At 44.3% G+C, this 24630-nt stretch overlaps 1 protein-coding gene across 4 annotated transcripts; it reads left to right on the top strand.

The window, feature by feature from the left end:
* The first annotated feature begins 174 nt into the window (after positions 1-174).
* On the top strand, positions 175-24489 carry LOC112228460 (gamma-secretase-activating protein-like). 4 transcript variants are annotated; one of them, XM_042313544.1, is made up of 27 exons: positions 176-637; positions 777-847; positions 1425-1481; positions 1884-1953; positions 3361-3408; positions 3942-4030; positions 4193-4262; positions 4424-4473; positions 4564-4668; positions 5519-5575; positions 5670-5716; positions 5848-5933; positions 6069-6071; positions 7425-7502; positions 7617-7700; positions 8152-8244; positions 10347-10488; positions 10746-10830; positions 12359-12428; positions 12513-12673; positions 13136-13270; positions 16199-16257; positions 17076-17107; positions 20750-20811; positions 22941-23036; positions 23937-24007; positions 24407-24489. In XM_042313544.1, exons 1-27 carry the CDS (start codon positions 550-552, stop codon positions 24447-24449), a joined length of 2052 nt encoding a protein of 683 aa, XP_042169478.1. In that variant the 5' UTR covers positions 176-549; the 3' UTR covers positions 24450-24489. The 4 variants fall into 4 exon arrangements, 3 of the variants coding, with proteins under 3 accessions (XP_042169480.1, XP_042169478.1, XP_042169479.1); XM_042313545.1 differs by lacking the exon at positions 6069-6071 and having other exon boundaries at positions 177-637; XM_042313546.1 differs by lacking the exons at positions 16199-16257; positions 17076-17107; positions 20750-20811 and having other exon boundaries at positions 175-637.
* Positions 24490-24630: the final 141 nt, after the last annotated feature.

The following is a 24630-nucleotide window of genomic DNA, read 5'->3' as shown; positions in this document are numbered from 1 at the left end:
GCCTTCTGTGTTTGTGTATGTTTTACCCTCTGGTGGTCGCACAGCACCTCCATTCCTTAATTTTTTTATGTTGTCCATAATCAGGTGACACCCAGCCCAGGCAGGCAGCAAAGGCGGTGAGATATTCTGAGCCACCGGAGTGATCGCTTGTCCGGCCTATCAGAGCGGGCGTCTCCGCTGTCTGACCCGAGAGGGAGGGCTCTATGAAGAGGGCACAGCGAGCTGTGAATATGGTTCGGTGTGAAGTTGAGTAAATTACTGTATGGCTGCAGATCTCAAGGGAAGTGATTCCCTTTCAAATCACACCTTCTGCTTTGTTTTCGGTGCGTAAAACACTGCTTAAACGGCTACTGGACTAGCATCAAAACGTTATTTACAACGATCACGTGATGCTGCATTGTATGTCAAGTTGTAACTTCAGGCTATAGGGATGGCGTCTTCCGGATAGTGTGAAATCGCGGAGGCTCTAATTGAAGGCATTTCTTCATAAGTGTTTGATGCATAATAGACGTGGAAATCAGTAAATTGTGGAGGAGGTCAACCGCACACATGTTGCAACTAAGCGCAACTTTCGATTTGCAGCAGGATGTGGTGTCAAGTATATTTAAGAAAGAGGCGACTGTAGGAATAATCAAAGGTAAGAGCTATCTGGTTGTATCGCTCGGCCGATATCCAAAACGTATACTTTGTGCCTTTACGCACAAGGTGACAATGCGTGACAAATACCATGATAGTAGTTACACATGTAATGGCAAAATGTATTTTTTCCACTACAGAATACTCAGGGATCGTTGACACTCGGATCCTCAACATTGAACGGGATGGAGGAGTCCTCTACTCCTGGAAAGTAAGTGGACACTGGGCAAGGGGCATTCACATAGCATTATAATGGGTATGTCAAACGTGACGTTCCACACATAACCAACAATGTGCTCTTCGGGAAGTGGTGGGGACATTCTCTCTGTCTAGGGTGCATCCCAATGGCACCCTATACCCTATAGTGCAGCATCCCAATGGCATCCTATTCCTTATAGTGTAGCATCCCAATGGCACCCTATACCCTATAGTGCACTACTTTTGACCAGGGCCCATGGGGATCTGGGACGGAGGCTCCAAATAGAAGCCCAAAGACTCATGACAGACCACTGCAGATGAATAAGATACTGGTTAAGAGCTACTGGTTAAGAGCTACTGGTTAAGAGGTTCTGTTTCTTTATAACATAGAGTTGTTCATAAAGTATCCTCAGACTGTGAGGGAGTGTTAAGCCCCACATAGACAGCTGAGATGTCATGGGCATAAGTATAGGTCATTACACACACACACACACACACACACACACACACACACACACACACACACACACACACACACACAGTCATTATGAGCCGTAATGGCTTTCCTCCTCCCTCCTCTCATCTCTCAGGGGGTAACAGGGACCACCAGGATCGGGAAATATGACCCCAATACCAGACAGAATAAGGTAGAGCTTCCTCTGTGTGGTGTGTGTGACTGTGTGTGTGTGACTGTGTGTGTTTGACTGTGTGTGTTTGACCGTGAGTGTGTGACAATAAGAGTGAGTGAGTGAGTGGGTGAGTATGTGTGTATATGCCAGTCCATAGTCTTAATGGAATGTGAGGTTACTCCTAGTACACTGCCTGATCACCACCAGCTGTTTGTAGTGTTCATCATGGGCCCTGTCCCCTTACCCCTAACCCCTGTCCCCTGTCCCCTAACCCCTGTCCCCTTACCCCTAACCCCTGTCCCCTTACCCCTAACCCCTGTCCCCTGTCCCCTAACCCCTGTCCTCTTACCCCTCTCACCTCTCCCCTAACCCCCCCTAACCCCTGTCCCCTACCCCTCCACCTCTCCCCTCTCTTCACAGCTCCTCTACACATTTGACAAGCAGGTGTGTGTCAGCAGCTGTTCTCTGAATAAGGAGGAGACTCTGCTGGGTAAGGACCTGTTCATGGACTTAGAAATAGAATGTGTAGAACATAGAGATACTTTAATTGTTCTATTGAATTCTATGGTGTAGAACAGATGAAACTCTAGAATCCATGGTATTGTAATTCTATGGTGTAGAACAGATATAACTCTAGAATCCATGGTATTGTAATTCTATGGTGTAGAACAGATAAAACTCTAGAATCCCCTATGGTGTAGAACAGATAAAACTCTAGAATCCATGGTATTGTAATTCTCCATGGTATTGTAATTCCAGATAAAACTCTAGAATCCATGGTATTGTAATTCTCAGATAAAACTCTAGAATCCATGGTATTGTAATTCTATGGTGTAGAACAGATAAAACTCTAGAATCCATGGTATTGTAATTCTATGGTGTAAAACTCTAGAATCCATGGTATTGTAATTCTATGGTGTCAGATAAAACTCTAGAATCCATGGTATTGTAATTCTATGGTGTAGAACAGATAAAACTCTAGAATCCATGGTATTGTAATTCTATGGTGTAGAACAGATAAAACTCTAGAATCCATGTAATTCTATGGTGTAGAACAGATAAAACTCTAGAATCCATGGTATTGTAATTCTATGGTGTAGAACATAGATGATCCATGATTGTAATTCTATGGTGTAGATAAAACTCTAGAATCCATGGTATTGTAATTCTATGGTGTAGAACAGATAAAACTCTAGAATCCATGGTATTGTAATTCTATGGTGTAGAACAGATAAAACTCTAGAATCCATGGTATTGTAATTCTATGGTGTAGAACAGATAAAACTCTAGAATCCATGTGGTATTGTAATTCTATGGTGTAGAACAGATAAAACTCTAGAATCCATGGTATTGTAACTCTGTGGTGTAGAACAGATAAAACTCTAGAATCCATGGTATAAAACTCTAGAATATTGTAATTCTATGGTGTAGAACAGATAAAACTCTAGAATCCATGGTATTGTAATTCTGTGGTGTAGAACAGATAAAACTCTAGAATCCATGGTATTGTAAAAGAACAGATAAAACTCTAGAATCCGTGGTATTGTAATTCTATGGTGTAGAACAGATAAAACTCTAGAATCCATGGTATTCTAATTCTATGTGACACACATGCGTAGTACAAAGACACACAGTCAGTGAAACAAGGATCCTCACTAAAGTGTTGAGCCAGTGTCTCCTCCCCTAGTGTGTCAGTGTTAGACTAGATACAGGTTTTCCTACATACAGCCTACTGACATTTCCAGTCCAAGATTGTGATCACCCCGTGGGAGAACCTTATCATCACGAGAGAGGAACAATGTCTTGTGACTGAGCCGACAGCCAAGAGCCATTGTATTGAAGTCACGTCACTGAACCCACATCACCTCACATACTTGTCTTTTAATCTAATTTTTAGCGGTCAGTTTGGCACAGAGGACAAGAACAGAGGAGCGCCTCAGACCAGGTACCTGTCTCCCCTTGACTCGACCCCCCCCACACACACACACACTGACACACACACACCTCCCAACTCTGATACAAACAAACAAACACAGAAGCTGAAGATTAGAGAAATGCTACTAGACAGAAAACCATGTTAATCTACAGTATGTTATGAAGAGGGAAGTGGTAAGCTATATCCTGCTTGATAACTAGCTCTCTGTTTCCCTCTGGTTCTCTCTGAGCCTTTAGGGAGACAGACCTGTGGCTGTATTCACTACAACTCTAATAGTCAGATGGGTAACATTCAGGATGTTATGAAGTATCTATCCACACATGCACCACAGGTTTTTAAGTGTTTCAAGTGTACTCTACACGACAGGTTCAAACTGTACACAACTATTGGCTGTAGGCCGCACTATATCGGTCACCTGTGTGTGTTGGAATGAGCAGCAGTGATCACAAGGGCAGCACAGGCGGTGAAGCAGTTTTCTGCTGTTTCAGGTCAGTGAAGTTAATCATTACCATATATAACACCTTTCAATTGTCTACTCCTAGTTTCAAAATGTCTGACCCTCCTCATTGAGATCCATCCCATTAACAACACTAAGGTCCTGAAGGCTGTCGACTGCCGGGTCAGAGTTCAGGTATAGAGCTATATTGTTTTGTACTTGGACTCTACTGTACTCTTATCAGTTACACCTATTACAGTAAGCTTCCCCTCGGTTGTTATTACATTGATGTAACAATGTGCTATAACCTGGTTCTACTACAAAGAATGTTAACCAGTCATCTTTGGTTTCATACAGTTCCTCCATCCAGACACAGAGAGGGACTCAGTGCTGGAGAGTCACCTGCTGCTGGTAGCAGAAGATGGCTGTGAGTATCTGGGAAGTGAAGTGGGGTCGAATCTCTGAGGGTCACAGCTTTTAACTATGATAGTACAAAGACATTAGATGACACTGTTCTCTGTTTTTGGGAGGGTATGGCCACTGGGGCTTCAGGGTTTAGGCTTTGAACTTTGACCTTTAACCTTTCAGATGTGGAGCAGCTCCATGTAATGCTGGTCAGACAAGAGGGTTACAGAGTGGTAAGAAACACTGTCACAGACTATAGAGAGCTGGATGGAATGCAACTGTTCCGTAGTGACATCACTTCCTGTTGACTGGTGTTCTAACAGGTGATGTTGAACCCAGAGTGCCTGGCCAGAGACAGGGTGGCAGAGGAGTTCAGTTGGGTCCAGTGGGACAGCCAGACACAGAGACTCTTCTACCTCACACACAGGGTAACATACCATATATACAGTACCAGTCAAAAGTTTGGACACACCTACTCATTCAAGGGTTTTTCTTTATTTTTACTATGTTCTACATTGTAGAATAATAGTGAAGACATCAACACTATCAAATAACATATAAGGAATCATGTAGTAACCAAAAAGGTCTTAAAAATATCTAAATATATTTTATATTTGAGATTCTTCAAAGTAGCCAGCCTTTGCCTTGATGACAGCTTTGCACTACTGGCATTCTCTCAACCAGCTTCACCTGGAATGCTTTTACAACAGTCTTGAAGGAGTTCCAACATATGTTGAGCACTTGTTGGCTGCTTTTCCTTCACTCTGCGGTCGTACTCATCCCAAACCATCTCAATTGGGTAGAGGTCGGGTGATTGTGGAGGCCAGGTCATCTGATGCAGCACTTCATCACTCTCCTTGGTCAAATAGCACTTACACAGCCTGGTGGTGTGTTGGGTCATTGTCCTGTTGAAAACAAATGATAGTCCCCATTAAGCACAAACCATAGTAGGGTGGCTACTTTAAAGAATCTCAAATATAAAATATATTTGGATATGTTTAACACTTATTTGGTTACTACATGATTTCATATGTGTTATTTCATAGTTTTGATGTCTTCACTATTATTCTACAATGTAGAACATAGTAAAAATGAAGAAAGACCCTTGAATGAGTAGGTGTGCCCAAACTTTTGACTGGTACTGTAGGTAACACACTAGGCTCTGACCTGGGCAACAACACCTTAAACTAACATGTTCTGTTTCTTTTGAATTGTGAAGAAGAATGCAGAAATTCCTCCTGATAATGAAATTAATGACCTCCCTTCTTTCTCTGTCAGGAAAAAGCTGTGCTGAAATGTGTGCAATTCTGCCATGACCGCAACTGTGAGACCTTGGTGAGACTTAGCAGCAGAAATCATTTAATCATGAACACTTTATGGGTAGTGATTTCAGGTCAGGCTACTTAATGCTTCCCCCTCTTCCCGACAGTTTGAGCTTGTCCTGGAGGTGCCCTCTAACCCTTTCAGCTGTATGAGGTAAGAATAAAAAGTGAAATTAAATTAAATAACTTTTCAGCTGAACTGTGTATATCCTGAAAACAGTTCATCAATGTTCAGCCATTTCTGGTCATGCTGTATGGATAACACCTTGTGTGTTTGACCCCTAGGTTTGTTAACCTGGGCTTTGACCATCACCAAGAGACTCAGCATGAACGGGAGGAGATGAGGATGGTGGTGATCACCAATAACACAGGCAGGTTTTGGTTGAACATAAACTGATTCACCTCCGTACTGTACTGTGTTGATAATGTTCTATGCTCGGAGAACATTCCTCTTTCATTGAGTTTGTCATTACTTTTTGTTTGACATGGGACGTGAATGGAAACAGAGGGTAAGTGCTGTAGCTACTGTGATCTAGATGAACTGTGTCACTCCTTGATCAATGGACAGTTCAGTCCACCACCAGCACAATCACACTCCCTTCACAGAGCCCAGATTTAATACAACTTCTCAATTCTCAAGATTGCATTAGTCAAGCTGCACAATTGGAAATGCTGCAGGCTTCCCAATCGTAAAAATAATTTGTGTTTCTTTGAAAGGCCTATCAAATCTAAAGATGGTTGACGACGGCCCAGGGCCAGGATCATAATCACTTCACTGTGCTACTTATTCCAAATGACATTCAAGATTCAACCAATGAAACACTGTTGCTTTTAATAAGACTCCAATCAATACCACATTGTTAAAATTCTATCCTTCTGCTTCTTCTGCTTCTTCTTCTGCTTCTTCTTCTTCTGGTTCTTCTGGTTCTGCTTGTTCTTCTTCTTCTGGTTCTGCTTGTTCTTCTTCTTCTGGTTCTTCTGGTTCTTCTTCTGGTTCTGCTTTTTCTTCTGGTTCTTCTTCTGGTTCTTCTGGTTCTGCTTTTTCTTCTGGTTCTTCTTCTGGTTCTTCTTCTTCTGGTTCTGCTTGTTCTTCTTCTGGTTCTGCTTGTTCTTCCTTCTTCTGGTTCTGCTTGTTCTTCTTCTTCTGGTTCTGCTTGTTCTTCTTCTTCTGGTTCTGCTTGTTCTTCTGGTTCTGCTTCTTCTTCTTCTTCTGGTTCTGCTTCTTCTTCTGGTTCTTCTTCTTCTTCTTCTGGTTCTTCTTCTTCTTCTGGTTCTTCTTCTGGTTCTTCTTCTTCTGGTTCTGCTTCTTCTGGTTCTGCTTCTTCTGCTTTTTCTTCTGGTTCTTCTTCTGGTTCTTCTGGTTCTGCTTCTTCTGCTTCTTCTGGTTCTTCTTCTTCTGCTTCTTCTGCTTCTTCTGGTTCTTCTTCTTTCTTCTTCTTCTGGTTCTACTTCTTCTGGTTCTTCTGGTTCTTCTGGTTCTTCTTCTTCTGGGTCTGGTTCTTCTGCTTCTATTTTCTGGTTCTTCTTCTTCTTCTGCTTCTTCTTCTTCTGGTTCTTCTTCTTCTGGTTCTTCTTCTTCTGGTTCTTCTTCTTCTGGTTCTTCTTCTTCTGGTTCTTCTTCTGGTTCTTCTTCTTCTGGTTCTTCTTCTGGTTCTTCTTCTTCTGGTTCTTCTTCTTCTTCTTCTTCTGGTTCTGCTTCTTCTGCTTCTTCTGGTTCTTCTTCTTCTTCTGGTTCTATTTCTTCTTCTGGCTCTGCTTCTACTTCTTCTTCTGGTTTAGCTTCTACTTCTTCTTCTTTGTATTAATCTGTTGTTAGAGTGTAATTGGTTGTTTTAATACCTGCTCCTTACTGTTGATTGCAGGGAGTATGTGTGTGTGTTACAGCCAGCCTGCTTGTGTCAACCAGGAGATCACATACACCATAGTCCTGGTGCACAGAGGTTCAGTATTATACGTCTTACCATGTTGCATTAGTTCCATACATTATTCACAAATGACTAATTAAGTTTCAAGTTGTACATTGTAATCTACCAGAGCCTCTCTGCCCTCTACAGGCTGCAGTAAAACGTTCTCAGTGGCTCTGGATGGCACCCCTAGTCCATGTAGTACAGATCTCCTCCCTCTCTTCATCCCTATAGGTCAGTCAACACATCTGTCTCACAGACGTCCTGTCCATCCTATCACAGCCCCTTCAGAACCTGCTGGAACACTCCCAGACAGCCCATCCATCCTATCACAGCCCCTTCAGTACCCACTGGAACACTCCCATACAGCCCATCCATCCTATCACAACCCCTTTAGAACCTACTGGAACACTCCCACACAGCCCATCCATTCTATCACAACCCCTTCAGAACCTACTGGAACACTCCCACACAGCCCATCCATTCTATCACAGCCCCTGATAGTGCTACTTCTACTTGGGACTGAGGAAGTGGTTTTAGGAGTTATTTGTGATAGGATGTTTATTATTATTGTACAGTAGACATTTACATAAGAGAATAAACAAATAAACAAACCAAAAACATTTGAGGTCAGTCCAAGATAGCTGATGAATAAATGTAGACTAGCCTGCTGTTCTCTGCCCAGGTTACTACGTGGTAGTCTACCTGTCTGGTCACTTCCTGCACTGCATCAACACCAGGCAACAGGAGCTGCTCTGCCACAGCCTCTTCCTCTCAGGTAAGGCTAGACCTGGGGCATGTTCATCAGGACAAACTGTAGCCAATTGTTTTGCAATGGAAAAGGAAATAGAGTTTTTTTTTTTTAACGGTTGAGACACCTCTGTGTTTCACTCCATTATGTGTCTATGAACACGACCCTGGTTACCGACAGTGGACTATATGAGGAATAGGGAGTCATTTCAGATGCAGCCCAAGTGTGTGTTTGTTAAACTGGCCTCAGTATAACAGGTGTTGATGATGGCCTCAGTATAACTGGTGTTGATGATGGCCTCAGTATAACTGTGTTGATGATGGCCTCAGTATAACTGTGTTGATGATGGCCTAACTGTGTTTAGTATAATGATGGCCTCCAGTATAACTGTGTTGATGATGATGCCTCAGTATAACTGTGTTGATGATGGCCTCATGTGTTGATGATGGCCTCAGTATAACTGTGTTACAGGTGTTGATGATGGCCCCAGTATAACTGTGTTGCAGGTTTGTGTTGATGATGGCCCAGTGTAACAGTATAACTGTGTTGCAGGTGTTGTGATGATGGCCTCAGTATAACTGTGTTTATGATGGCCTCAGTATAACTGTGTTGATGATGGCCCCAGTATAACTGTGTTACAGGTGTTGATGATGGCCTATAACAGTGTAACTGTGTTTGATGATGGCCTCAGTGTAACTGTGTTGATGATGGCCCCAGTGTAACTGTGTTGATGATGGCCCCAGTATAACTGTTACAGGTGTTGATGATGGCCCCAGTGTAACTGTGTTGATGATGGCCCCAGTGTATGATGGCCCCAGTGTAACTGTGTTGATGATGGCCCCAGTGTAACTGTGTTGATGATGGCCCCAGTGTAACTGTGTTGATGATGGCCCCAGTGTAACTGTGTTGATGATGGCCCCAGTGTAACTGTGTTGATGATGGCCCCAGTGTAACTGTGTTGATGATGGCCCCAGTGTAACTGTGTTGATGATGGCCCCATGTAACTGTGTTGATGATGGCCCCAGTGTAACTGTGTTGATGATGGCCCCAGTGTAACTGTGATGATGGCCCCAGTGTAACTGTGTTGATGATGGCCCCAGTGTAACTGTGTTGATGATGGCCCCAGTGTAACTGTGTTGATGATGGCCCCAGTGTAACTGTGTTGATGATGGCCCCAGTGTAACTGTGTTGATGATGGCCCCAGTGTAACTGTGTTGATGATGGCCCCAGTGTAACTGTGTTGGCCCCAGGTGTTGATGATGGCCCCAGTGTAACTGTGTTGATGATGATGCCCCAGTGTAACTGTGATGATGGCCCAGTATAACTGTGTTGATGATGGCAGGTGTTGATGATGGCCTGTGTTGATGATGGCAGTGTAACTGTGTTGATGATGGCCCCAGTGTAACTGTGTTGATGATGGCCCCTGTGTTGAGATGGCCCCAACTGTGTATGGCAGGTGTTGATGATGGCCTCCAGTGTAACTGTGTTAGGTGTTGATGATGGCCTGTGTGTTGATGATGGCTGTGTTGATGATGGCCCCAGTGTAACTGTGTTGATGATGGCCCCAGTGTAACTGTGTTGATGATGGCCCCAGTGTAACTGTGTTGATGATGGCCCCAGTGTAACTGTGTTGATGATGGCCCCAGTGTAACTGTGTTGATGATGGCCCCAGTGTAACTGTGTTGATGATGGCCTCCAGTGTAACTGTGTTGATGATGGCCTTCTGTGTGGCCCCAGTGTAACTGTGTTGATGATGGCCCCAGTGTAACTCAGATGGCCCCAGTAACTGTGTTGATGATGATGGCCCCAGTGTAACTGTGTTGATGATGGCCCCAGTGTAACTGTGTTGATGATGGCCCCAGTGTAACTGTGTTGATGATGGCCCCAGTGTAACTGTGTTGACCCCAGTGTGTTGATGATGGCCCCAGTGTAACTGTGTTGATGATGGCCCCAGTGTAACTGTGTTGATGATGGCCCCAGTATAACTGTGTTGATGATGGCCCCAGTATAACTGTGTTGATGATGGCCCCAGTATAACTGTGTTGATGATGGCCCCGTGTTGATAACTGTGTTGATGATGGCCCCGGTATAACTGTGTTGATGATGGCCCCAGTGTAACTGTGTTACAGGTGTTGATGCAGAGCTGGGTGTGTTGGGATCAGACGGTGTGGTGTTGTCTCTACCCGAGTCCTCTCTGCTGGACCTGAACACAGGCAGGATGTACACTGTAGACCTCAACCCCTCCTTCCTAATGGACCTACTGCACTGCAGGTAGAATAGAATAGAATGGAATAGAATAGAATAAAATAGAATAGAATGGAGTAGAATGGAGTAGAATATAATAGAATGTAATAGAATAGAATAACATAGAATACAATATAGCTCAATCCATTGTTGAATGGAAAATGGTCTTGAGTGTGTATTTCATGCTTACTGCATGTAGAAGGTACTGCAGCATTGAGTATTATAGTGATGGTACACTCCTCTGTTTATGTCGTAGTCATGATGTCTTATGCTCTGTGCTGTAGCCACAGGAGACCTGACGCTCAACGCCTGGCTGCCCTGCACTGTCTGCTGCTCTACATGGGACCCAACGCTGCACTAGAACTGAAGGTAGGAGATGCAAGCAAAACCCACGAGAACACTTTGCTCAGAGAGAGAGAGGGCAAGAGAGACACAGAGTGTGTTTAAAATATATATATTTAACCTTTATTTAACCAGGTAGGCTAGTTGAGAACAAGTTCTCATTTACAACTGCGACTTGGCCAAGATAAAGCAAAGCAGTCCGACACAAACAACAACACAGAGTTACACATGGAATAAACAAACATACAGTCAATAATACAATAGAAAAGTCTATATACAGTGTGTGTAAATGAGGTAAGATAAGGGAGATAAGGCAGTAAATAGGCCATGGTGGCGAAGTAATTACAATATAGCAATTAAACACTGGAGTGATAGATGTGCAGAAGATGAATGCAAGTAGAGATACTGGGGTGCAAAGGAGCAAAATAAATAAATAACAGTATGGGGATGAGGTAGTTCGATGGGCTATTTACAGATGGGTTATGTACAGGTGCACTATGTACAGGTGCAGTGATCTGTGAGCTGCTCTGACAGCTGGAGCGTAAAGTTAGTGAGGGAGATATGAGTCTTCAGCTTCAGTGATTTTTGCAGTTCGTTCCAGTCATTGGCAGCAGAGAACTGTAAGGAGAGGCGGCCAAAGGAGGAATTGGCTTTGAGGGTGACCAGTGAATTATACCTGCTGCAGCGCGTGCTACGGGTGGGTGCTGCTATGGTGACCAGTGAGCTGAGATAAGGTGGTGCCATACCTAGCAAAGACAGAATGGTGTCGTCTGCGTAGAGGTGGATCAGAGAATCACCAGCAGCAAGAGCGACATCATTTATGTATACAGAGAAGAGAGTCGGCCTGAGAATTTAACCCTGTGGCACCCCCATAGGGACTGCCAGAGGTCCGGACAACAGTCCCTCCGATTTGACACACTGAACTCTATCAGAGAAGTAGTTGGTGAACCAGGCGAGGCAATCATTTGAGAAACCAAGGCTGCTGACTCTGCCGATAAGAATGGGGTGATTGACAGAGTCAAAAGCCTTGGCCAGGTCGATGAATACGGCTGCACAGTACTGCCTCTTATCGATGGTGGTTATGATATCATTTAGGACCTTGAGCGTGGCTGAGGTGCACCCACGACCAGCTTGGGAACCAGATTGCATAGCTGAGAATGTACGGTGGGATTCTAAATGGTCAGTGATCTGTTTGTTAACTTGGCTTTCAAGACCTTAGAAAGGCAGGGTAGGATAGATATGGGTCTGTAGCAGTTTGGGTCTAGAGTGTTTCCCCCTTTTGAAGAGTGAAAGAGAGATGTTTTGGAGGGAGAAGTTCAGGACTGGGTTCTGACCATGAGTCAGGTTGTTTATAATAGAGAAAGTGCTGCACTTGAAATCTCCATCTGCAGTACTTGTTCTAAATGGTGTCTCTGTGGCCATGACAACTCACTAACACAGAGAGGCAACCCGTCTTAGAGGTCCAGGAGGACGAGGCTGCTGTGGTTTCATCCACTCTGTGGAAATGTTGTTACATAGCATAGCACTGCTGTTACTTCATGTGTTTTCTCTGCAGATCATAGATTGGATCTGTGACAATGTCATGCCGTTCGACACCTTCGATCAAATTCAGGAATTTATTCTGGGTAAGTGGAACAAGACTTATCATCGTTTTAAAATCCATTTTTGTGGTGTTTTATGGAAGAATCATCGTCTCCCTTCAACGACAGCGTCACTGTACAGGATCATCTATAAGAAGTGTCTCAGTCTGGATGAAGTCCTACCCTACTCCTCTGTGTTTGAGAAGAAGAAGGTACCGGAGGCTCTAGACCAGGTCCCCGGTGTCACCTGCACCACAGAGCTCCATGCTGAACCAGAGTTCAAAGGAAAGGTAATATCTTTCACCCACTCCAGCTAGTCAACTACCTGATCAGTCACCTGTGTAATATTTATTGATTTATTTCCAGGTTAGACACTAGGGGGCAGACAGGAGTGGGAAGCAGATCCAGTGCTCAGTAACAGATAAAGAATGCATATCTAATGAATCAAATGAAGAAGAGTTGTGTTGACAGTAAGGACGTGATAATATTATAGAAACTGGGCTATTTACACTGAAATACCCAGTGATTATTCTGTAGATGGAGGCCGTCTTTAATTAAAGGCAAAACATGAACCATTTGTTACAATCAAGTGCATTTCATTTAATGTTATGTAGTATGAACCCCCGTGCCATAAATCATTTAGTTTCCAAGGAGGTCTCAAGATGACCATAACAAATGGACTTATTTTGCACAAACTGTAAAAGTAGTAAACAGCTGGTGTTTACTAGATGTTTGGTAATGTTTCGCTGCAGGCCAGGAGTCTCCAGGGTTATTGGGAAGAGCTGCAGTGGAGCACAGAAAAGATGAAGTACTTTGAGGCGGTTCCAAACCCACGATACAGAGCATCTCAGAACCTGCCAGACTGGACCAAGCTGCTCACTACCCTGGTGAGTTCTGTTCAGACCTGGAAATATGTAGCAGCATTGGTGAGTTCACACATATTAGAGGATCAAACTGCAGATCCAGAACCTCTCACAGTCTGCCAGAGTGGACCACGCTGCTAGCTACCCTGGTAAGTTCACACAGAGAGACTGGAATATAGATTATCTCTGGGAGCTCAGTGCACCACAGGAACCATGGTCTCTCTCTCTGATCCCAAGCTTTACACTGCAGTAGGACAGTATGGAACCATGGTCTCTCTCTCTGATCCCAAGTCTCAGTCTAGGACTCTGATCCCAAGCTTTACTACTGCAGTTAGCAGTAGGACAGTATGGAACCATGGTCTCTCTCTCTGATCCCAAGCTTTACACTGCAGTAGGACAGTATGGAACCATGGTCTCTCTCTGATCCCAAGCCTTACACTGCAGTAGGACAGTATGGAACCATGGTCTCTCTCTCTGATCCCAAGCCTTACACTGCAGTAGGACAGTATGGAACCATGGTCTCTCTCTGATCCCAAGCTTTATACAGTATGCAGTTAGCAGTAGGACAGTATGGAACCATGGTCTCTCTCTGATCCCAAGCTTTACACTGCAGTAGGACAGTATGGAACCATGGTCTCTCTCTGATCCCAAGCCTTATACTGCAGTTAGCAGTAGGACAGTATGGAACCATGGTCTCTCTCTCTGATCCCAAGCTTTACACTGCAGTTAGCAGTAGGACAGTATGGAACCATGGTTTCTCTCTCTGATCCCATGCTTTACACTGCAGTAGGACAGTATGGAACCATGGTCTCTCTCTCTGATCCTAAGCTTTACACTGCAGTAGGACAGTATGGAACCATGGTCTCTCTCTCTGATCCCAAGCCTTACACTGCAGCTAGCAGTAGGACAGTATGGAACCATGGTCTCTCTCTCTGATCCTAAGCTTTACACTGCAGCTAGCAGTAGGACAGTATGGAACCATGGTCTCTCTCTCTGATCCCAAGCTTTACACTGCAGTAGGACAGTATGGAACCATGGTCTCTGATCCCAAGCTTTACACTGCAGTAGGACAGTATGGAACCATGGTCTCTCTCTCTGATCCTGCAGCTAGCAGTTACACTGCAGCTAGCAGTAGGACAGTATGGAACCATGGTCTCTCTCTCTGATCCCAAGCTTTACACTGCAGCTAGGAGGACAGTATGGAACCATGGTCTCTCTCTCTGATCCCAAGCTGATCCAGTATGGAACCATGGTCTTTACACTGCAGTAGGACAGTATGGAACCATGGTCTCTCTCTCTCTGATCCCAAGCTTTACACTGCAGCTAGCAGTAGGACAGTATGGAACCATGGTCTCTCTCTCTGATCCCAAGCTTTACACTGCAGCTTTACACTGCAGTAGGACAGTATGGAACCATGGTCTCTCTCTCTGATCCCAAGCTTTACACTGCAGCTAGCAGGTAGGACAGTATGGAACCATGGTCTCTCTCTCTCTCTGATCCCAAGCTTTACACTGCAGCTAGCAGTAGGACAGTATGGAACCATGGTCTCTCTCTCTGATCCCAAGCTTTACACTGCAGCTAGCAGTAGGACAGTATGGAACCATGGTCTCTCTCTCTGATCCCAAGCCTTACACTGCAGCTAGCAGTAGGACAGTATGGAACCATTCATCATTTCCCAAGCTTTACACTGGTAGGACATATTGGTCTCTTATGAACCACTTTAACAGGTAGCCTAGCGTTTAAGAACCATGGGTCAGTAACCGAAAGGTCGCTGGCTCGAATCCCTGAGACGAATCTGTCTGATCCTATGTTCCCTGAGCAAGGCAATGAACCCTAATTGCTCTTGTATGTGCTAAATGACCAACATGGACATGTAAAATGTAGTACAGTATACCTTCATAAGGGGAACTGCAGCTAGCTTAGTTAGAACCATGAACATCGTTCTTCACTCAGCTCTGTTCCAGACAGTTGAGAACATGTTCCTCCTCTGTCTGTTCCAGGAGTTAGAGAACATGTTCCTCCCTCTGTCTGTTCCAGGAGTTAGAGAACATGTTCCTCCTCTGTCCCAAGTTCCAGAGTTAGTTAGGGAGTTAGAACATGTTCCTCCCTCTGTCTGTTCCAGGAGTTAGAGAACATGTTCCTCCCTCTGTCTGTTCCAGGTCTTTATACTTCCTCCACTCTGAGTTAGAGAACATGTTCCTCCCTCTGTTCTGTTCCAGTCTGTTCAAGTTAGAGAACATGTTCCTCCCTCTGTCTGTTCCAGGAGTTAGAGAACATGTTCCTCCCTCTGTCTGTTCCAGGAGTTAGAGAACATGTTCCTCCCTCTGTCTGTTCAGGAGTTAGAACATGTTCCTCCCTCTGTCTGTTACAGAATTAGAGAACATGTTCCTCCCTCTGTCTGTTCCAGGAGTTAGAGAACATGTTCCTCCCTCTGTCTGTTACAGAAGTTAGAGAACATGTTCCTCCCTCTGTCTGTTCCAGGAGTTAGAGAACATGTTCCTCCCTCTGTCTGTTACAGAAGTTAGAGAACATGTTCCTCCCTCTGTCTGTTACAGGAGTTAGAGAACATGTTCCTCCCTGTCTGTCTGTTACAGTTCCTCCCTCTGTCTGTTCCAGAAGTCAGAGAACATGTTCCTCCCTCTGTCTGTTCCAGGAGTTAGAGAACATGTTCCTCCCTCTGTCTGTTACAGAAGTTAGAGAACATGTTCCTCCTCTGTCTGTTACAGAAGTTAGAGAACATGTTCCTCCCTCTGTCTGTTACAGAAGTTAGAGAACATGTTCCTCCCTCTGTCTGTTCCAGAAGTCAGAGAACATGTTCCTCCCTCTGTCTGTTCCAGGAGTCAGAGAACATGTTCCTCCCTCTGTCTGTTGACAGAAGTATTAGAGAACATGTTCCTCCCTCTGTCTGTTCCAGGGAGTTAGAGAACATGTTCCTCCCTCTGTCTGTTACAGAAGTCAAAGAACAAGAAGGCTTCTAACTATCTACGTCACATTGAGGAGAACACTAAACAGTAGGTGGAGAACCGAAGAGCTGAAGGGTCTCTTGTGTGTTGCAGAATGTTGTGTGTGTTGGAGGAAGTGTGTATGGTGGGGTACAGGGGGAACTTCACTATTGAAATGACACAGAGAGATTAACAAACTCAGGGATCAATGACATTGATAGATATTAACACAGGGATCAATGACACTGATAGATATTAACACAGGGATCAATGACACTGATAGATATTAACACAGGGATCAATGACACTGATAGATATTAACACAGGGATCAATGACACTGATAGATATTAACACAGGGATCAATGACACTGATAGATATTAACACAGGGATCAATGACACTGATAGATATTAACACAGGATAGATCAATGACACTGATAGATATTAACACAGGGATCAATGACACTGATAGATATTAACACAGGGATCAATGACACTGATAGATATTAACACAGGGATCAATGACACTGATAGATATTAACACAGGGATCAATGACACTGATAGATATTAACACAGGGATCGATGACACTGGTAGATAATAACACAGGGATCAATGACACTGATAGATATTAACACAGGGATCAATGACACTGATAGATATTAACACAGGGATCAATGACACTGATAGATATTAACACAGGGATCAATGACACTGGTAGATATTAACACAGGGATCAATGACACTGGTAGATAACACTCAAACACACAGACACGTAGAGATACTGTATACACATAGACACGTAGAGATACTGTATACACACAGATACAGTTTCCACTTAAAAGTCAAGTAAGTCACATCATCTGATATTTCCTCTGTTATTTTCAGAGTTCTGTTGATGGTGGACAGCTGGAATCTTGGTAAGATGCCACATTCTAAAAGCCACTATCATTAATAGAAGGATTGTAAGAAACCTTGTCTCTCTATGAATGTAAGAAACCTTGTCTCTAGGATTGTAAGAAACCTTGTCTCTAGGATTGTAAGAAACCTTGTCTCTAGGATTGTAAGAAACCTTGTCTCTAGGATTGTAAGAAACCTTGTCTCTCTAGGATTGTAAGAAACCTTGTCTCTAGGATTGTAAGAAACCTTGTCTCTCTAGGATTGTAAGAAACCTTGTCTCTCTAGGATTGTAAGAAACCTTGTCTCTCTAGGATTGTAAGAAACCTTGTCTCTCTAGGATTGTAAGAAACCTTGTCTCTCTAGGATTGTAAGAAACCTTGTCTCTCTAGGATTGTAAGAAACCTTGTCTCTAGGATTGTGAGAAACCTTGTCTCTCTAGACCTTGATGTTGGTCCTTTGGCTATGAAGCTGTTATTGTGATTATTATTCCTAGAATAACACTGGTATATTAAGATGCTGGCAGGCCAGTTAACGTGAGCTCATTTACCCTTGACTACAGATAGGAAATGTTTTCTGCTTCAGTTAAAGAAATCCCCCAACTTGAGTTTCAGGGTCACATACTTGAGTCCACTGGAGAACATCGCTCTCGGAGCCCACAGTTGTTGATGATTTATCATTCAGGGAGAGAGAGAGAAAAGAGGGGAAGAATGCCACATGGTTATGTAAGAATGGGAGGAGAAGGGCGTCTCTCTCGCTTGCTTTCCTTCTTTCTCCCTGTCTTCTTTCTCCTCTCCTTCACTGCTTCCTGACCCCAGTCCAAATGTTGCTCAACCACGAGATTGGACATCGCTCTACCTCAACCTCACATGGGCCACGCACAGACAATACACAACCTCACTCTCTGTCACACACACTGCTCTCTCGCTCTTACTCTCTCTCTCTCTGTCTGTCTCTCACCCGTACATACTCTCTCCCATACTGACCACCATTCATCATTCTCCACACCAATATCCCGACTCACAGAAACTACCCTCTGCAAGTTGACTTTTTCCTCTCCCCCCTTCATTGTCCTTGTCATCTTCTCTGACTGTATTGTTTCAGTTTATCCATGGAGATGTCCTTCTGTAATGAAAAGACCATGGAGATGTCCTTCTGTAATGAAAAGACCATGGAGATGTCCCTCTGTAATGAAAAGACCATGGAGATGTCCTTCTGTAATGAAAAGACCATGGAGATGTCCTTCTGTAATGAAGACCATGGAGATGTCCTTCTGTAATGAAGACCATGGAGATGTCCTTCTGTAATGAAAAGACCATGGAGATGTCCCCCTCTAATGAAAATACCATGGAGATGTCCCTCTGTAATGAAAATACCATGGATATGTCCTTCTGTAGTGAAAAGACCATGGAGATGTCCCCTTCTAATGAAAAGACCATGGAGATGTCCCTCTGTAATGAAGACCATGGAGATGTCCTTCTGTAATGAAGACCATGGAGATGTCCTTCTGTAATGAAAAGACCATGGAGATGTCCTTCTGTAATGAAAAGACCATGGAGATGTCCCCCTCTAATGAAAATACCATGGAGATGTCCCTCTGTAATGAAAATACCATGGATATGTCCTTCTGTAATGAAGACCATGGAGATGTCCTTCTGTAATGAAAAGACCATGGAGATGTCCTTCTGTAATGAAAAGACCATGGAGATGTCCTTCTGTAGTGAAAAGACCATGGAGATGTCCTTCTGTAATGAAAAGACCATGGAGATGTCCTTCTGTAGTGAAAAGACCATGGAGATGTCCTTCTGTAGTGAAAAGACCATGGAGATGTCCTTCTGTAGTGAAAAGACCATGGAGATGTCCTTCTGTAGTGAAAAGACCATGGAGATGTCCTTCTGTAGTGAAAAGACCATGGAGATGTCCCCTCTATGGAGAGATGTCCTTCTGAAACCATGGAGATGTCCTTCTGTAATGAAGACCAGTGAAAAGACCATGGAGATGTCCCCCATGGAGATGTCCTTCTGTAGTGAAAAGACCATGGAGATGTCCTTCTGTAATGAAGACCATGGAGATGTCCTTCTGTAATGAAGACCATGGAGATGTCCTTCTGTAGTGAAAAGACCATGGAGATGTCCCCCTCTAATGAAAATACCATGGAGATGTCCCTCTGTAGTGTTCGTGGCCAAGGAATAATTAACTACATCATCTCCACCCCTCAACCAGTATTCTACAAGAGCACAGACACAAGGGACAACAGACACACCAGACTCGACATTGCAGATGAGCTGAAGGCAGTCATCAATGATCTTGGACCACAGAAGGTATGTGAGAAGAATAAGAGAACCACATTGAAGCTGCCCAGCAACACCCTTTGGGGTGGTGTTGTCATCATGTTTGGCAGTCTCCTGGAGGGGAAGGAGTCTCTCCAAGGAATGGCCATATCACAGTCTGCCGATATGGACAGTCCCATCAAGAGGATCCTCCTGGATAAGGTATTTTGGGAGAGAGTGGTAAGCAGCCTGAAACCTATAGCAGTAGCCATTGAGGGAGACAATGCCATCCTGTCTGATGTTCAGACTCTGCTTGCAGAGGTAAGAGAATAAATCCATACTGCCCTGCCCACTTCACTGTTGCTCCAAGCAGAGGAAACTGCAGTTCTGAAATACACCAAAAAGCGTGAAGACTTCTGCCTGAAGCCCAAACACGCTGCAGCGTACATGTTGGACCCCAAGTATGCTGGTAAGATCATCCTGTTGGGTGCAGAGATCAACAAGGCCTATGGTGTCATCAATACCGTGTCTCGCCACCTTGGCCTGGATGAGGGCAAGGTTCTTGGCAGTCTGGCGGAATACACTTCCAAGCAAGGGCCTTGGGATGGAGATGCAGTATGGTAGTCGTGACAACATATCTCATCAGCCACCTGGTGGAAAGGACTTTGTGGATCTGAGGCTCTTTTCCCTGTTGCCTCCATCATCCTCCAAATCCCACCCCCCAAAAAATTGGTGGCCATCCGGGCAAATATGAGGCTTTTTGAGCCTGACAACGAGCCATCCTCTACAAGGTTGGAAAGTGACAGTGAAGATGAGGCCTCAGAGTCTGATGTTTAAGAGGTGGACATTGAGGAGGTCCAGGGAGAAGACATGGAAGCCTGAGAGGAAGACAACCAAAGCTTTAGTTTCTAGACTATAATTTTACAGATGTATGTTGAAAACATTTTTGGGAGATGTGATGGATCATTGGGGATCATTCAATATTCCCTTTCTTTTGTTGTTCAGTGAAATCATCCCATGTGAAGAGTCAACTCATTTAATTAAAGTTCAATTCGTACAAAATATTTGTTTGTATTTCTATTGGAAGGATTGAATCATTTGATTTATGTCTACGTATGATGAGGTAAAAGGTTTATGTTTCTGTCTCCATATGATATGGTAAATATATCCAATACAAAAACATCTACATTTAAATGGTATTAATATTAATTCCCACGGAAAGTTTCCACCTCTAAATATTCCCCAAAATGTGCAACCCTACTTACTCATCTCTCTTAAGTCATTAGGCAATCCTCTTCCTCGTCCTAACTCATGACTGTTTGTTTTGCCTTATGTCCAACTCTTTGAGATGTAATGAAAAGTCTAAATCCACGGTGTTATGGTGTTCCTCTGCAGATCAGAAAGTGGTTCTGTTGTTCCAGGAAGAGGATAGCCAGCAGAGGGCGCTCATAGGCCTGGTGAGTCACAAGATACAGCAGCCATGATACTCTGGGTGGAAGGTGCCCTCGGGCATAGACAGATCTAGGATCAGTTTACCTTCCCCAGAGCCTAATCTTAACCATTAGGGGGGAAAGGTTAAACTGATCTTAGATCAGTGTCAACACTGTTTTTGTATTGGGTTGGAATGCAGGCTTGTCCAGCTTACCAAGACCAAGGTTCATCAGGGCAAGCAGTTAGCTGACAACACACAACACGCATGATAAAAATAGTTGTCCCTTTTTGATCCTGACATTGCAGTCTATTCCCAGGAGTTTTTAGCCTTGCAGCAGCAACTATTTCCATCCTGAAATTGCTGTCCCTGAGGTTTAAGTGACGTTAGCGTTTCAGCAGGTTCTATTCTACCTATCCCCAGTTGTAAAACACTAGGGTAGTCTAGCTGTGGTCCTCTCAGCATCAACCAGCAGGGTAACTATTCTACCTATCCCCAGTTGTTAAACACTAGGGTGGTCTAGCTGTGGTCCTCTCAGCATCAACCAGCAGGGTAACTATTCTACCTATCCCCAGTTGTTAAACACTAGGGTGGTCTAGCTGTGGTCCTCTCAGCATCAACCAGCAGGGTAACTATTCTACCTATCCCCAGTTGTAAAACACTAGGTGGTCTAGCTGTGGTCCTCTCAGCATCAACCAGCAGGGTAACTATTCTACCTATCCCCAGTTGTAAACACTAGGGTGGTCTAGCTGTGGTCCTCTCAGCATCAACCAGCAGGGTAACCATTCTACCTATCCCCAGTTGTAAAACACTAGGGTAGTCTAGCTGTGGGTCCTCTCAGCATCAACCAGCAGGGTAACTATTCTACCTATCCCCAGTTGTAAAACACTAGGTGGTCTAGCTGTGGTCCTCTCAGCATCAACCAGCAGGGTAACTATTCTACCTATCCCCAGTTGTAAAACACTAGGGTAGTCTAGCTGTGGTCCTCTCAGCATCAACCAGCAGGGTAACTATTCTACCTATCCCCAGTTGTTAAACACTAGGGTAGTCTAGCTGTGGTCCTCTCAGCATCACTGCCAGCAGGGTAACTATTCTACCTATCCCCAGTTGTAAAACACTAGGGTGGTCTAGCTGTGGTCCTCTCAGCATCAACCAGCAGGGTAACTATTCTACCTATCCCCAGTTGTTAAACACTAGGGTAGTCTAGCTGTGGTCCTCTCAGCATCAACCAGCAGGGTAACTATTCTACCTATCCCCAGTTGTAAAACACTAGGGTGGTCTAGCTGTGGTCCTCTCAGCATCAACCAGCAGGGTAACTATTCTACCTATCCCCAGTTGTAAACACTAGGTAGTCTAGCTGTGGTCCTCTCAGCATCAACCAGCAGGGTAACTATTCTTAGACTCAGCTCTGCTCTGCTCCCAGCAGGCCATTCCACCTGCAGGTCAGATAGGTCTCTCCTGCTCCAGGAGTGTACCTGCAGTGTGTGTGTATGTACCTGCAGTGTGTGTGTATGTACCTGTAGTGTGTGTGTATGTACCTGCAGTGTGTGTGTATGTACCTGCAGTGTGTGTGTATGTACCTGCAGTGTGTGTGTATGTACCTGCAGTGTGTGTGTATGTACCTGCAGTGTGTGTGTATGTACCTGCAGTGTGTATGTATGTACCTGCAGTGTGTGTGTATGTACCTGCAGTGTGTATGTATGTACCTGCAGTGTGTGTGTATGTACCTGCAGTGTGTGTGTATGTACCTGCAGTGTGTGTGTATGTACCTGCAGTGTGTGTGTATGTACCTGCAGTGTGTGTGTATGTACCTGCAGTGTGTGTGTATGTACCTGCAGTGTATGTGTTTGTGTGAACCTGCAGTTTGTGTGTGTGTGTGTGTGTGTGTGTGTACCTACTTGCTGTGTGTATGTAAGTCCCAGTAGGCTCCTGCTCCACTCTCCTTCCTGATAATAAGAATGTAGGACACTGTTAGAGGAGCAGGGAAACAGGGACACAGAGGGACAGGGACACAGAGTAACGGGGACACAGAGGAACGGGGACACAGAGGAACGGGGACACAGAGGAACGGGGACACAGAGGAACAGGGGAACATCAAGGGAACCACACACACAGACAGACAGACACCTTCAATGTGAAGTGTTGTGTTTCCTATAGATGGTGGACAAGCTGAGAGAGCACCTCAACAGACACCTGCCTCGTCTGGGGAAGAAGAAGATCGACGTGCTGGTGGTGAACTATGTGGCCAAGCTGGTGTGTGTTCTTATTCTACATGACCCAAACACTGTTTCCATTGTTTTTGCGGTTACACAAAGAAAGGCCTGAGACAGACAGATTGTAGTTGAGAAATGACAATAACCATTATCCTCCAACACATGTACTTCCTCCTGTGGATGACAGATCTACTTCCCACTGTTCACAGCTCAGTTATGACGTCAGAGAGGCTCTGTACAGTACATCATACATAGATATCACTGACTGAAGAAAACCCTGAACCTCACATGGAAATAGTGCACTCCATATCAGGAAGACACAAGCCTTTCCATAAAGTGTGTGTGTGTGTGTGTCAGGATGTAAATGTGGTAGTGTTTCTTCCTGTTATTGCAGTAAGAGAGAGAGGAGAAGAGGATGTGAGTGGTCATGCTTGGTCAGTCACAGTGTGTGTTAGTTGGCTAGCGGTGAGTGTGTGTGTGTGCGTGTTAGTCGGCTAGCGGTGTGTGTGTGTGTGTGTTAGTCGGCTAGCGGTGTGTGTGTGTGTGTGTGTCGGGTTGTGAAAGTGGCAGTGTATAAATAAATCATAGTAACACCTGTTTCTCTTGCTACGTGTTGGCACGGACTACTATTCATTTGTAGAGAAAGAGAAAATAGGAAGTGTTACAGTGTGTGAAACTGTGGAAACAGGAACTGAATGTGAAACGTTTTAATAGTGGTCTTATCATGTAACATTTGAGTAAATCAGATGTTTAAATTCTCGGAGCATTCATCCCTGACCTCTTTTCTGTGTGTGTTTGGTGTGTTTGGTGTGTGTGTGTTTGGGGTGTGTGTGTGTGTGTGTGTGTGTGTGTGTTTGGGGTGTGTGTGTGTGTTTGATGTGTGGGTGTTTGATGTGTGTGTGTGTGTGGTTTTTGGTGTATGGGTGTTTGGTGTGTGTAGCTGGAGCTGATCAGACGCATGCTGGAGTCTGTGTGGCTGAAGTACAAACTAGGCCCTTTGGTGCTGTGCTTGTAAGTTGCTCCCTGTGTGCGTGTGTGCGTGTGTGTGTGTGTGTGTGTGTGTTAGTCTATTAGTGTGTGTTAGTGTGTGTTTTTAGTTAGTGTGTGTTTAGTTTGTTAGTGTGTGTGTGTGTTTAGTTTGTGTTAGTGTGTGTGTTTAGTGTGTGTGTGTTTAGTTTGTGTTTGTGTTAGTGTGTTTAGTTTATGTTAGTGTGTTTAGTTTATGTTAGTGTGTTTAGTTTGTGTGTGTGTTTAGTTTGTGTGTGTGTGTGTTTTAGTTTGTGTGTGTGTGTTTAGTTTGTGTTAGTGTGTGTGTGTGTGTTTAGTTTGTGTTAGTGTGTGTGTGTGTGTGTGTCTACAGTGTGTATGCAAGTCCTGTCCCATTGATGTTTACTATCCTCTCTGCTGTAGAAAGCAGCGGGGAGTTCAGCAGAGTGGGCCGTGTTTCACGTGATGTGTCGGATACTGGAGGCTACAAAGACTCTGTGTCTCCCCCTCCTCCTGGTAAGAAGAACCCTGTTTAATCTTCTCAAAATAACACTGTTTATTCATGTATTTTACCTTGTTCAACCTTCTCGAAATAACCAAGGCGTTAAACTTATTTTAACCTCCCTGTCCAGTGTCTCAATATAACA

Source organism: Oncorhynchus tshawytscha, unplaced genomic scaffold (assembly GCF_018296145.1).
Source record: "Oncorhynchus tshawytscha isolate Ot180627B unplaced genomic scaffold, Otsh_v2.0 Un_contig_3603_pilon_pilon, whole genome shotgun sequence".
Lineage (NCBI taxonomy): Eukaryota > Metazoa > Chordata > Actinopteri > Salmoniformes > Salmonidae > Oncorhynchus > Oncorhynchus tshawytscha.
The sequence above is the reverse complement of the archived record's forward strand: the minus strand, read 5'-3'. Positions and strand labels throughout refer to the sequence as shown.

What these genes read in the sequence shown, in the direction of transcription:
- LOC112228460 (XM_042313544.1), top strand. Translation starts at nt 550, where the DNA reads ATGTTGCAACTAAGCGCAACTTTCGATTTGCAGCAGGATGTGGTGTCA. An exon ending in CATAGTCCTGGTGCACAGAG is followed by an intron (nt 7,503 to 7,616) that starts GTTCAGTATTAT and finishes TGCCCTCTACAG; the next exon opens with GCTGCAGTAAAACGTTCTCA. An exon ending in CCCTCTCTTCATCCCTATAG is followed by an intron (nt 7,701 to 8,151) that starts GTCAGTCAACAC and finishes TTCTCTGCCCAG; the next exon opens with GTTACTACGTGGTAGTCTAC.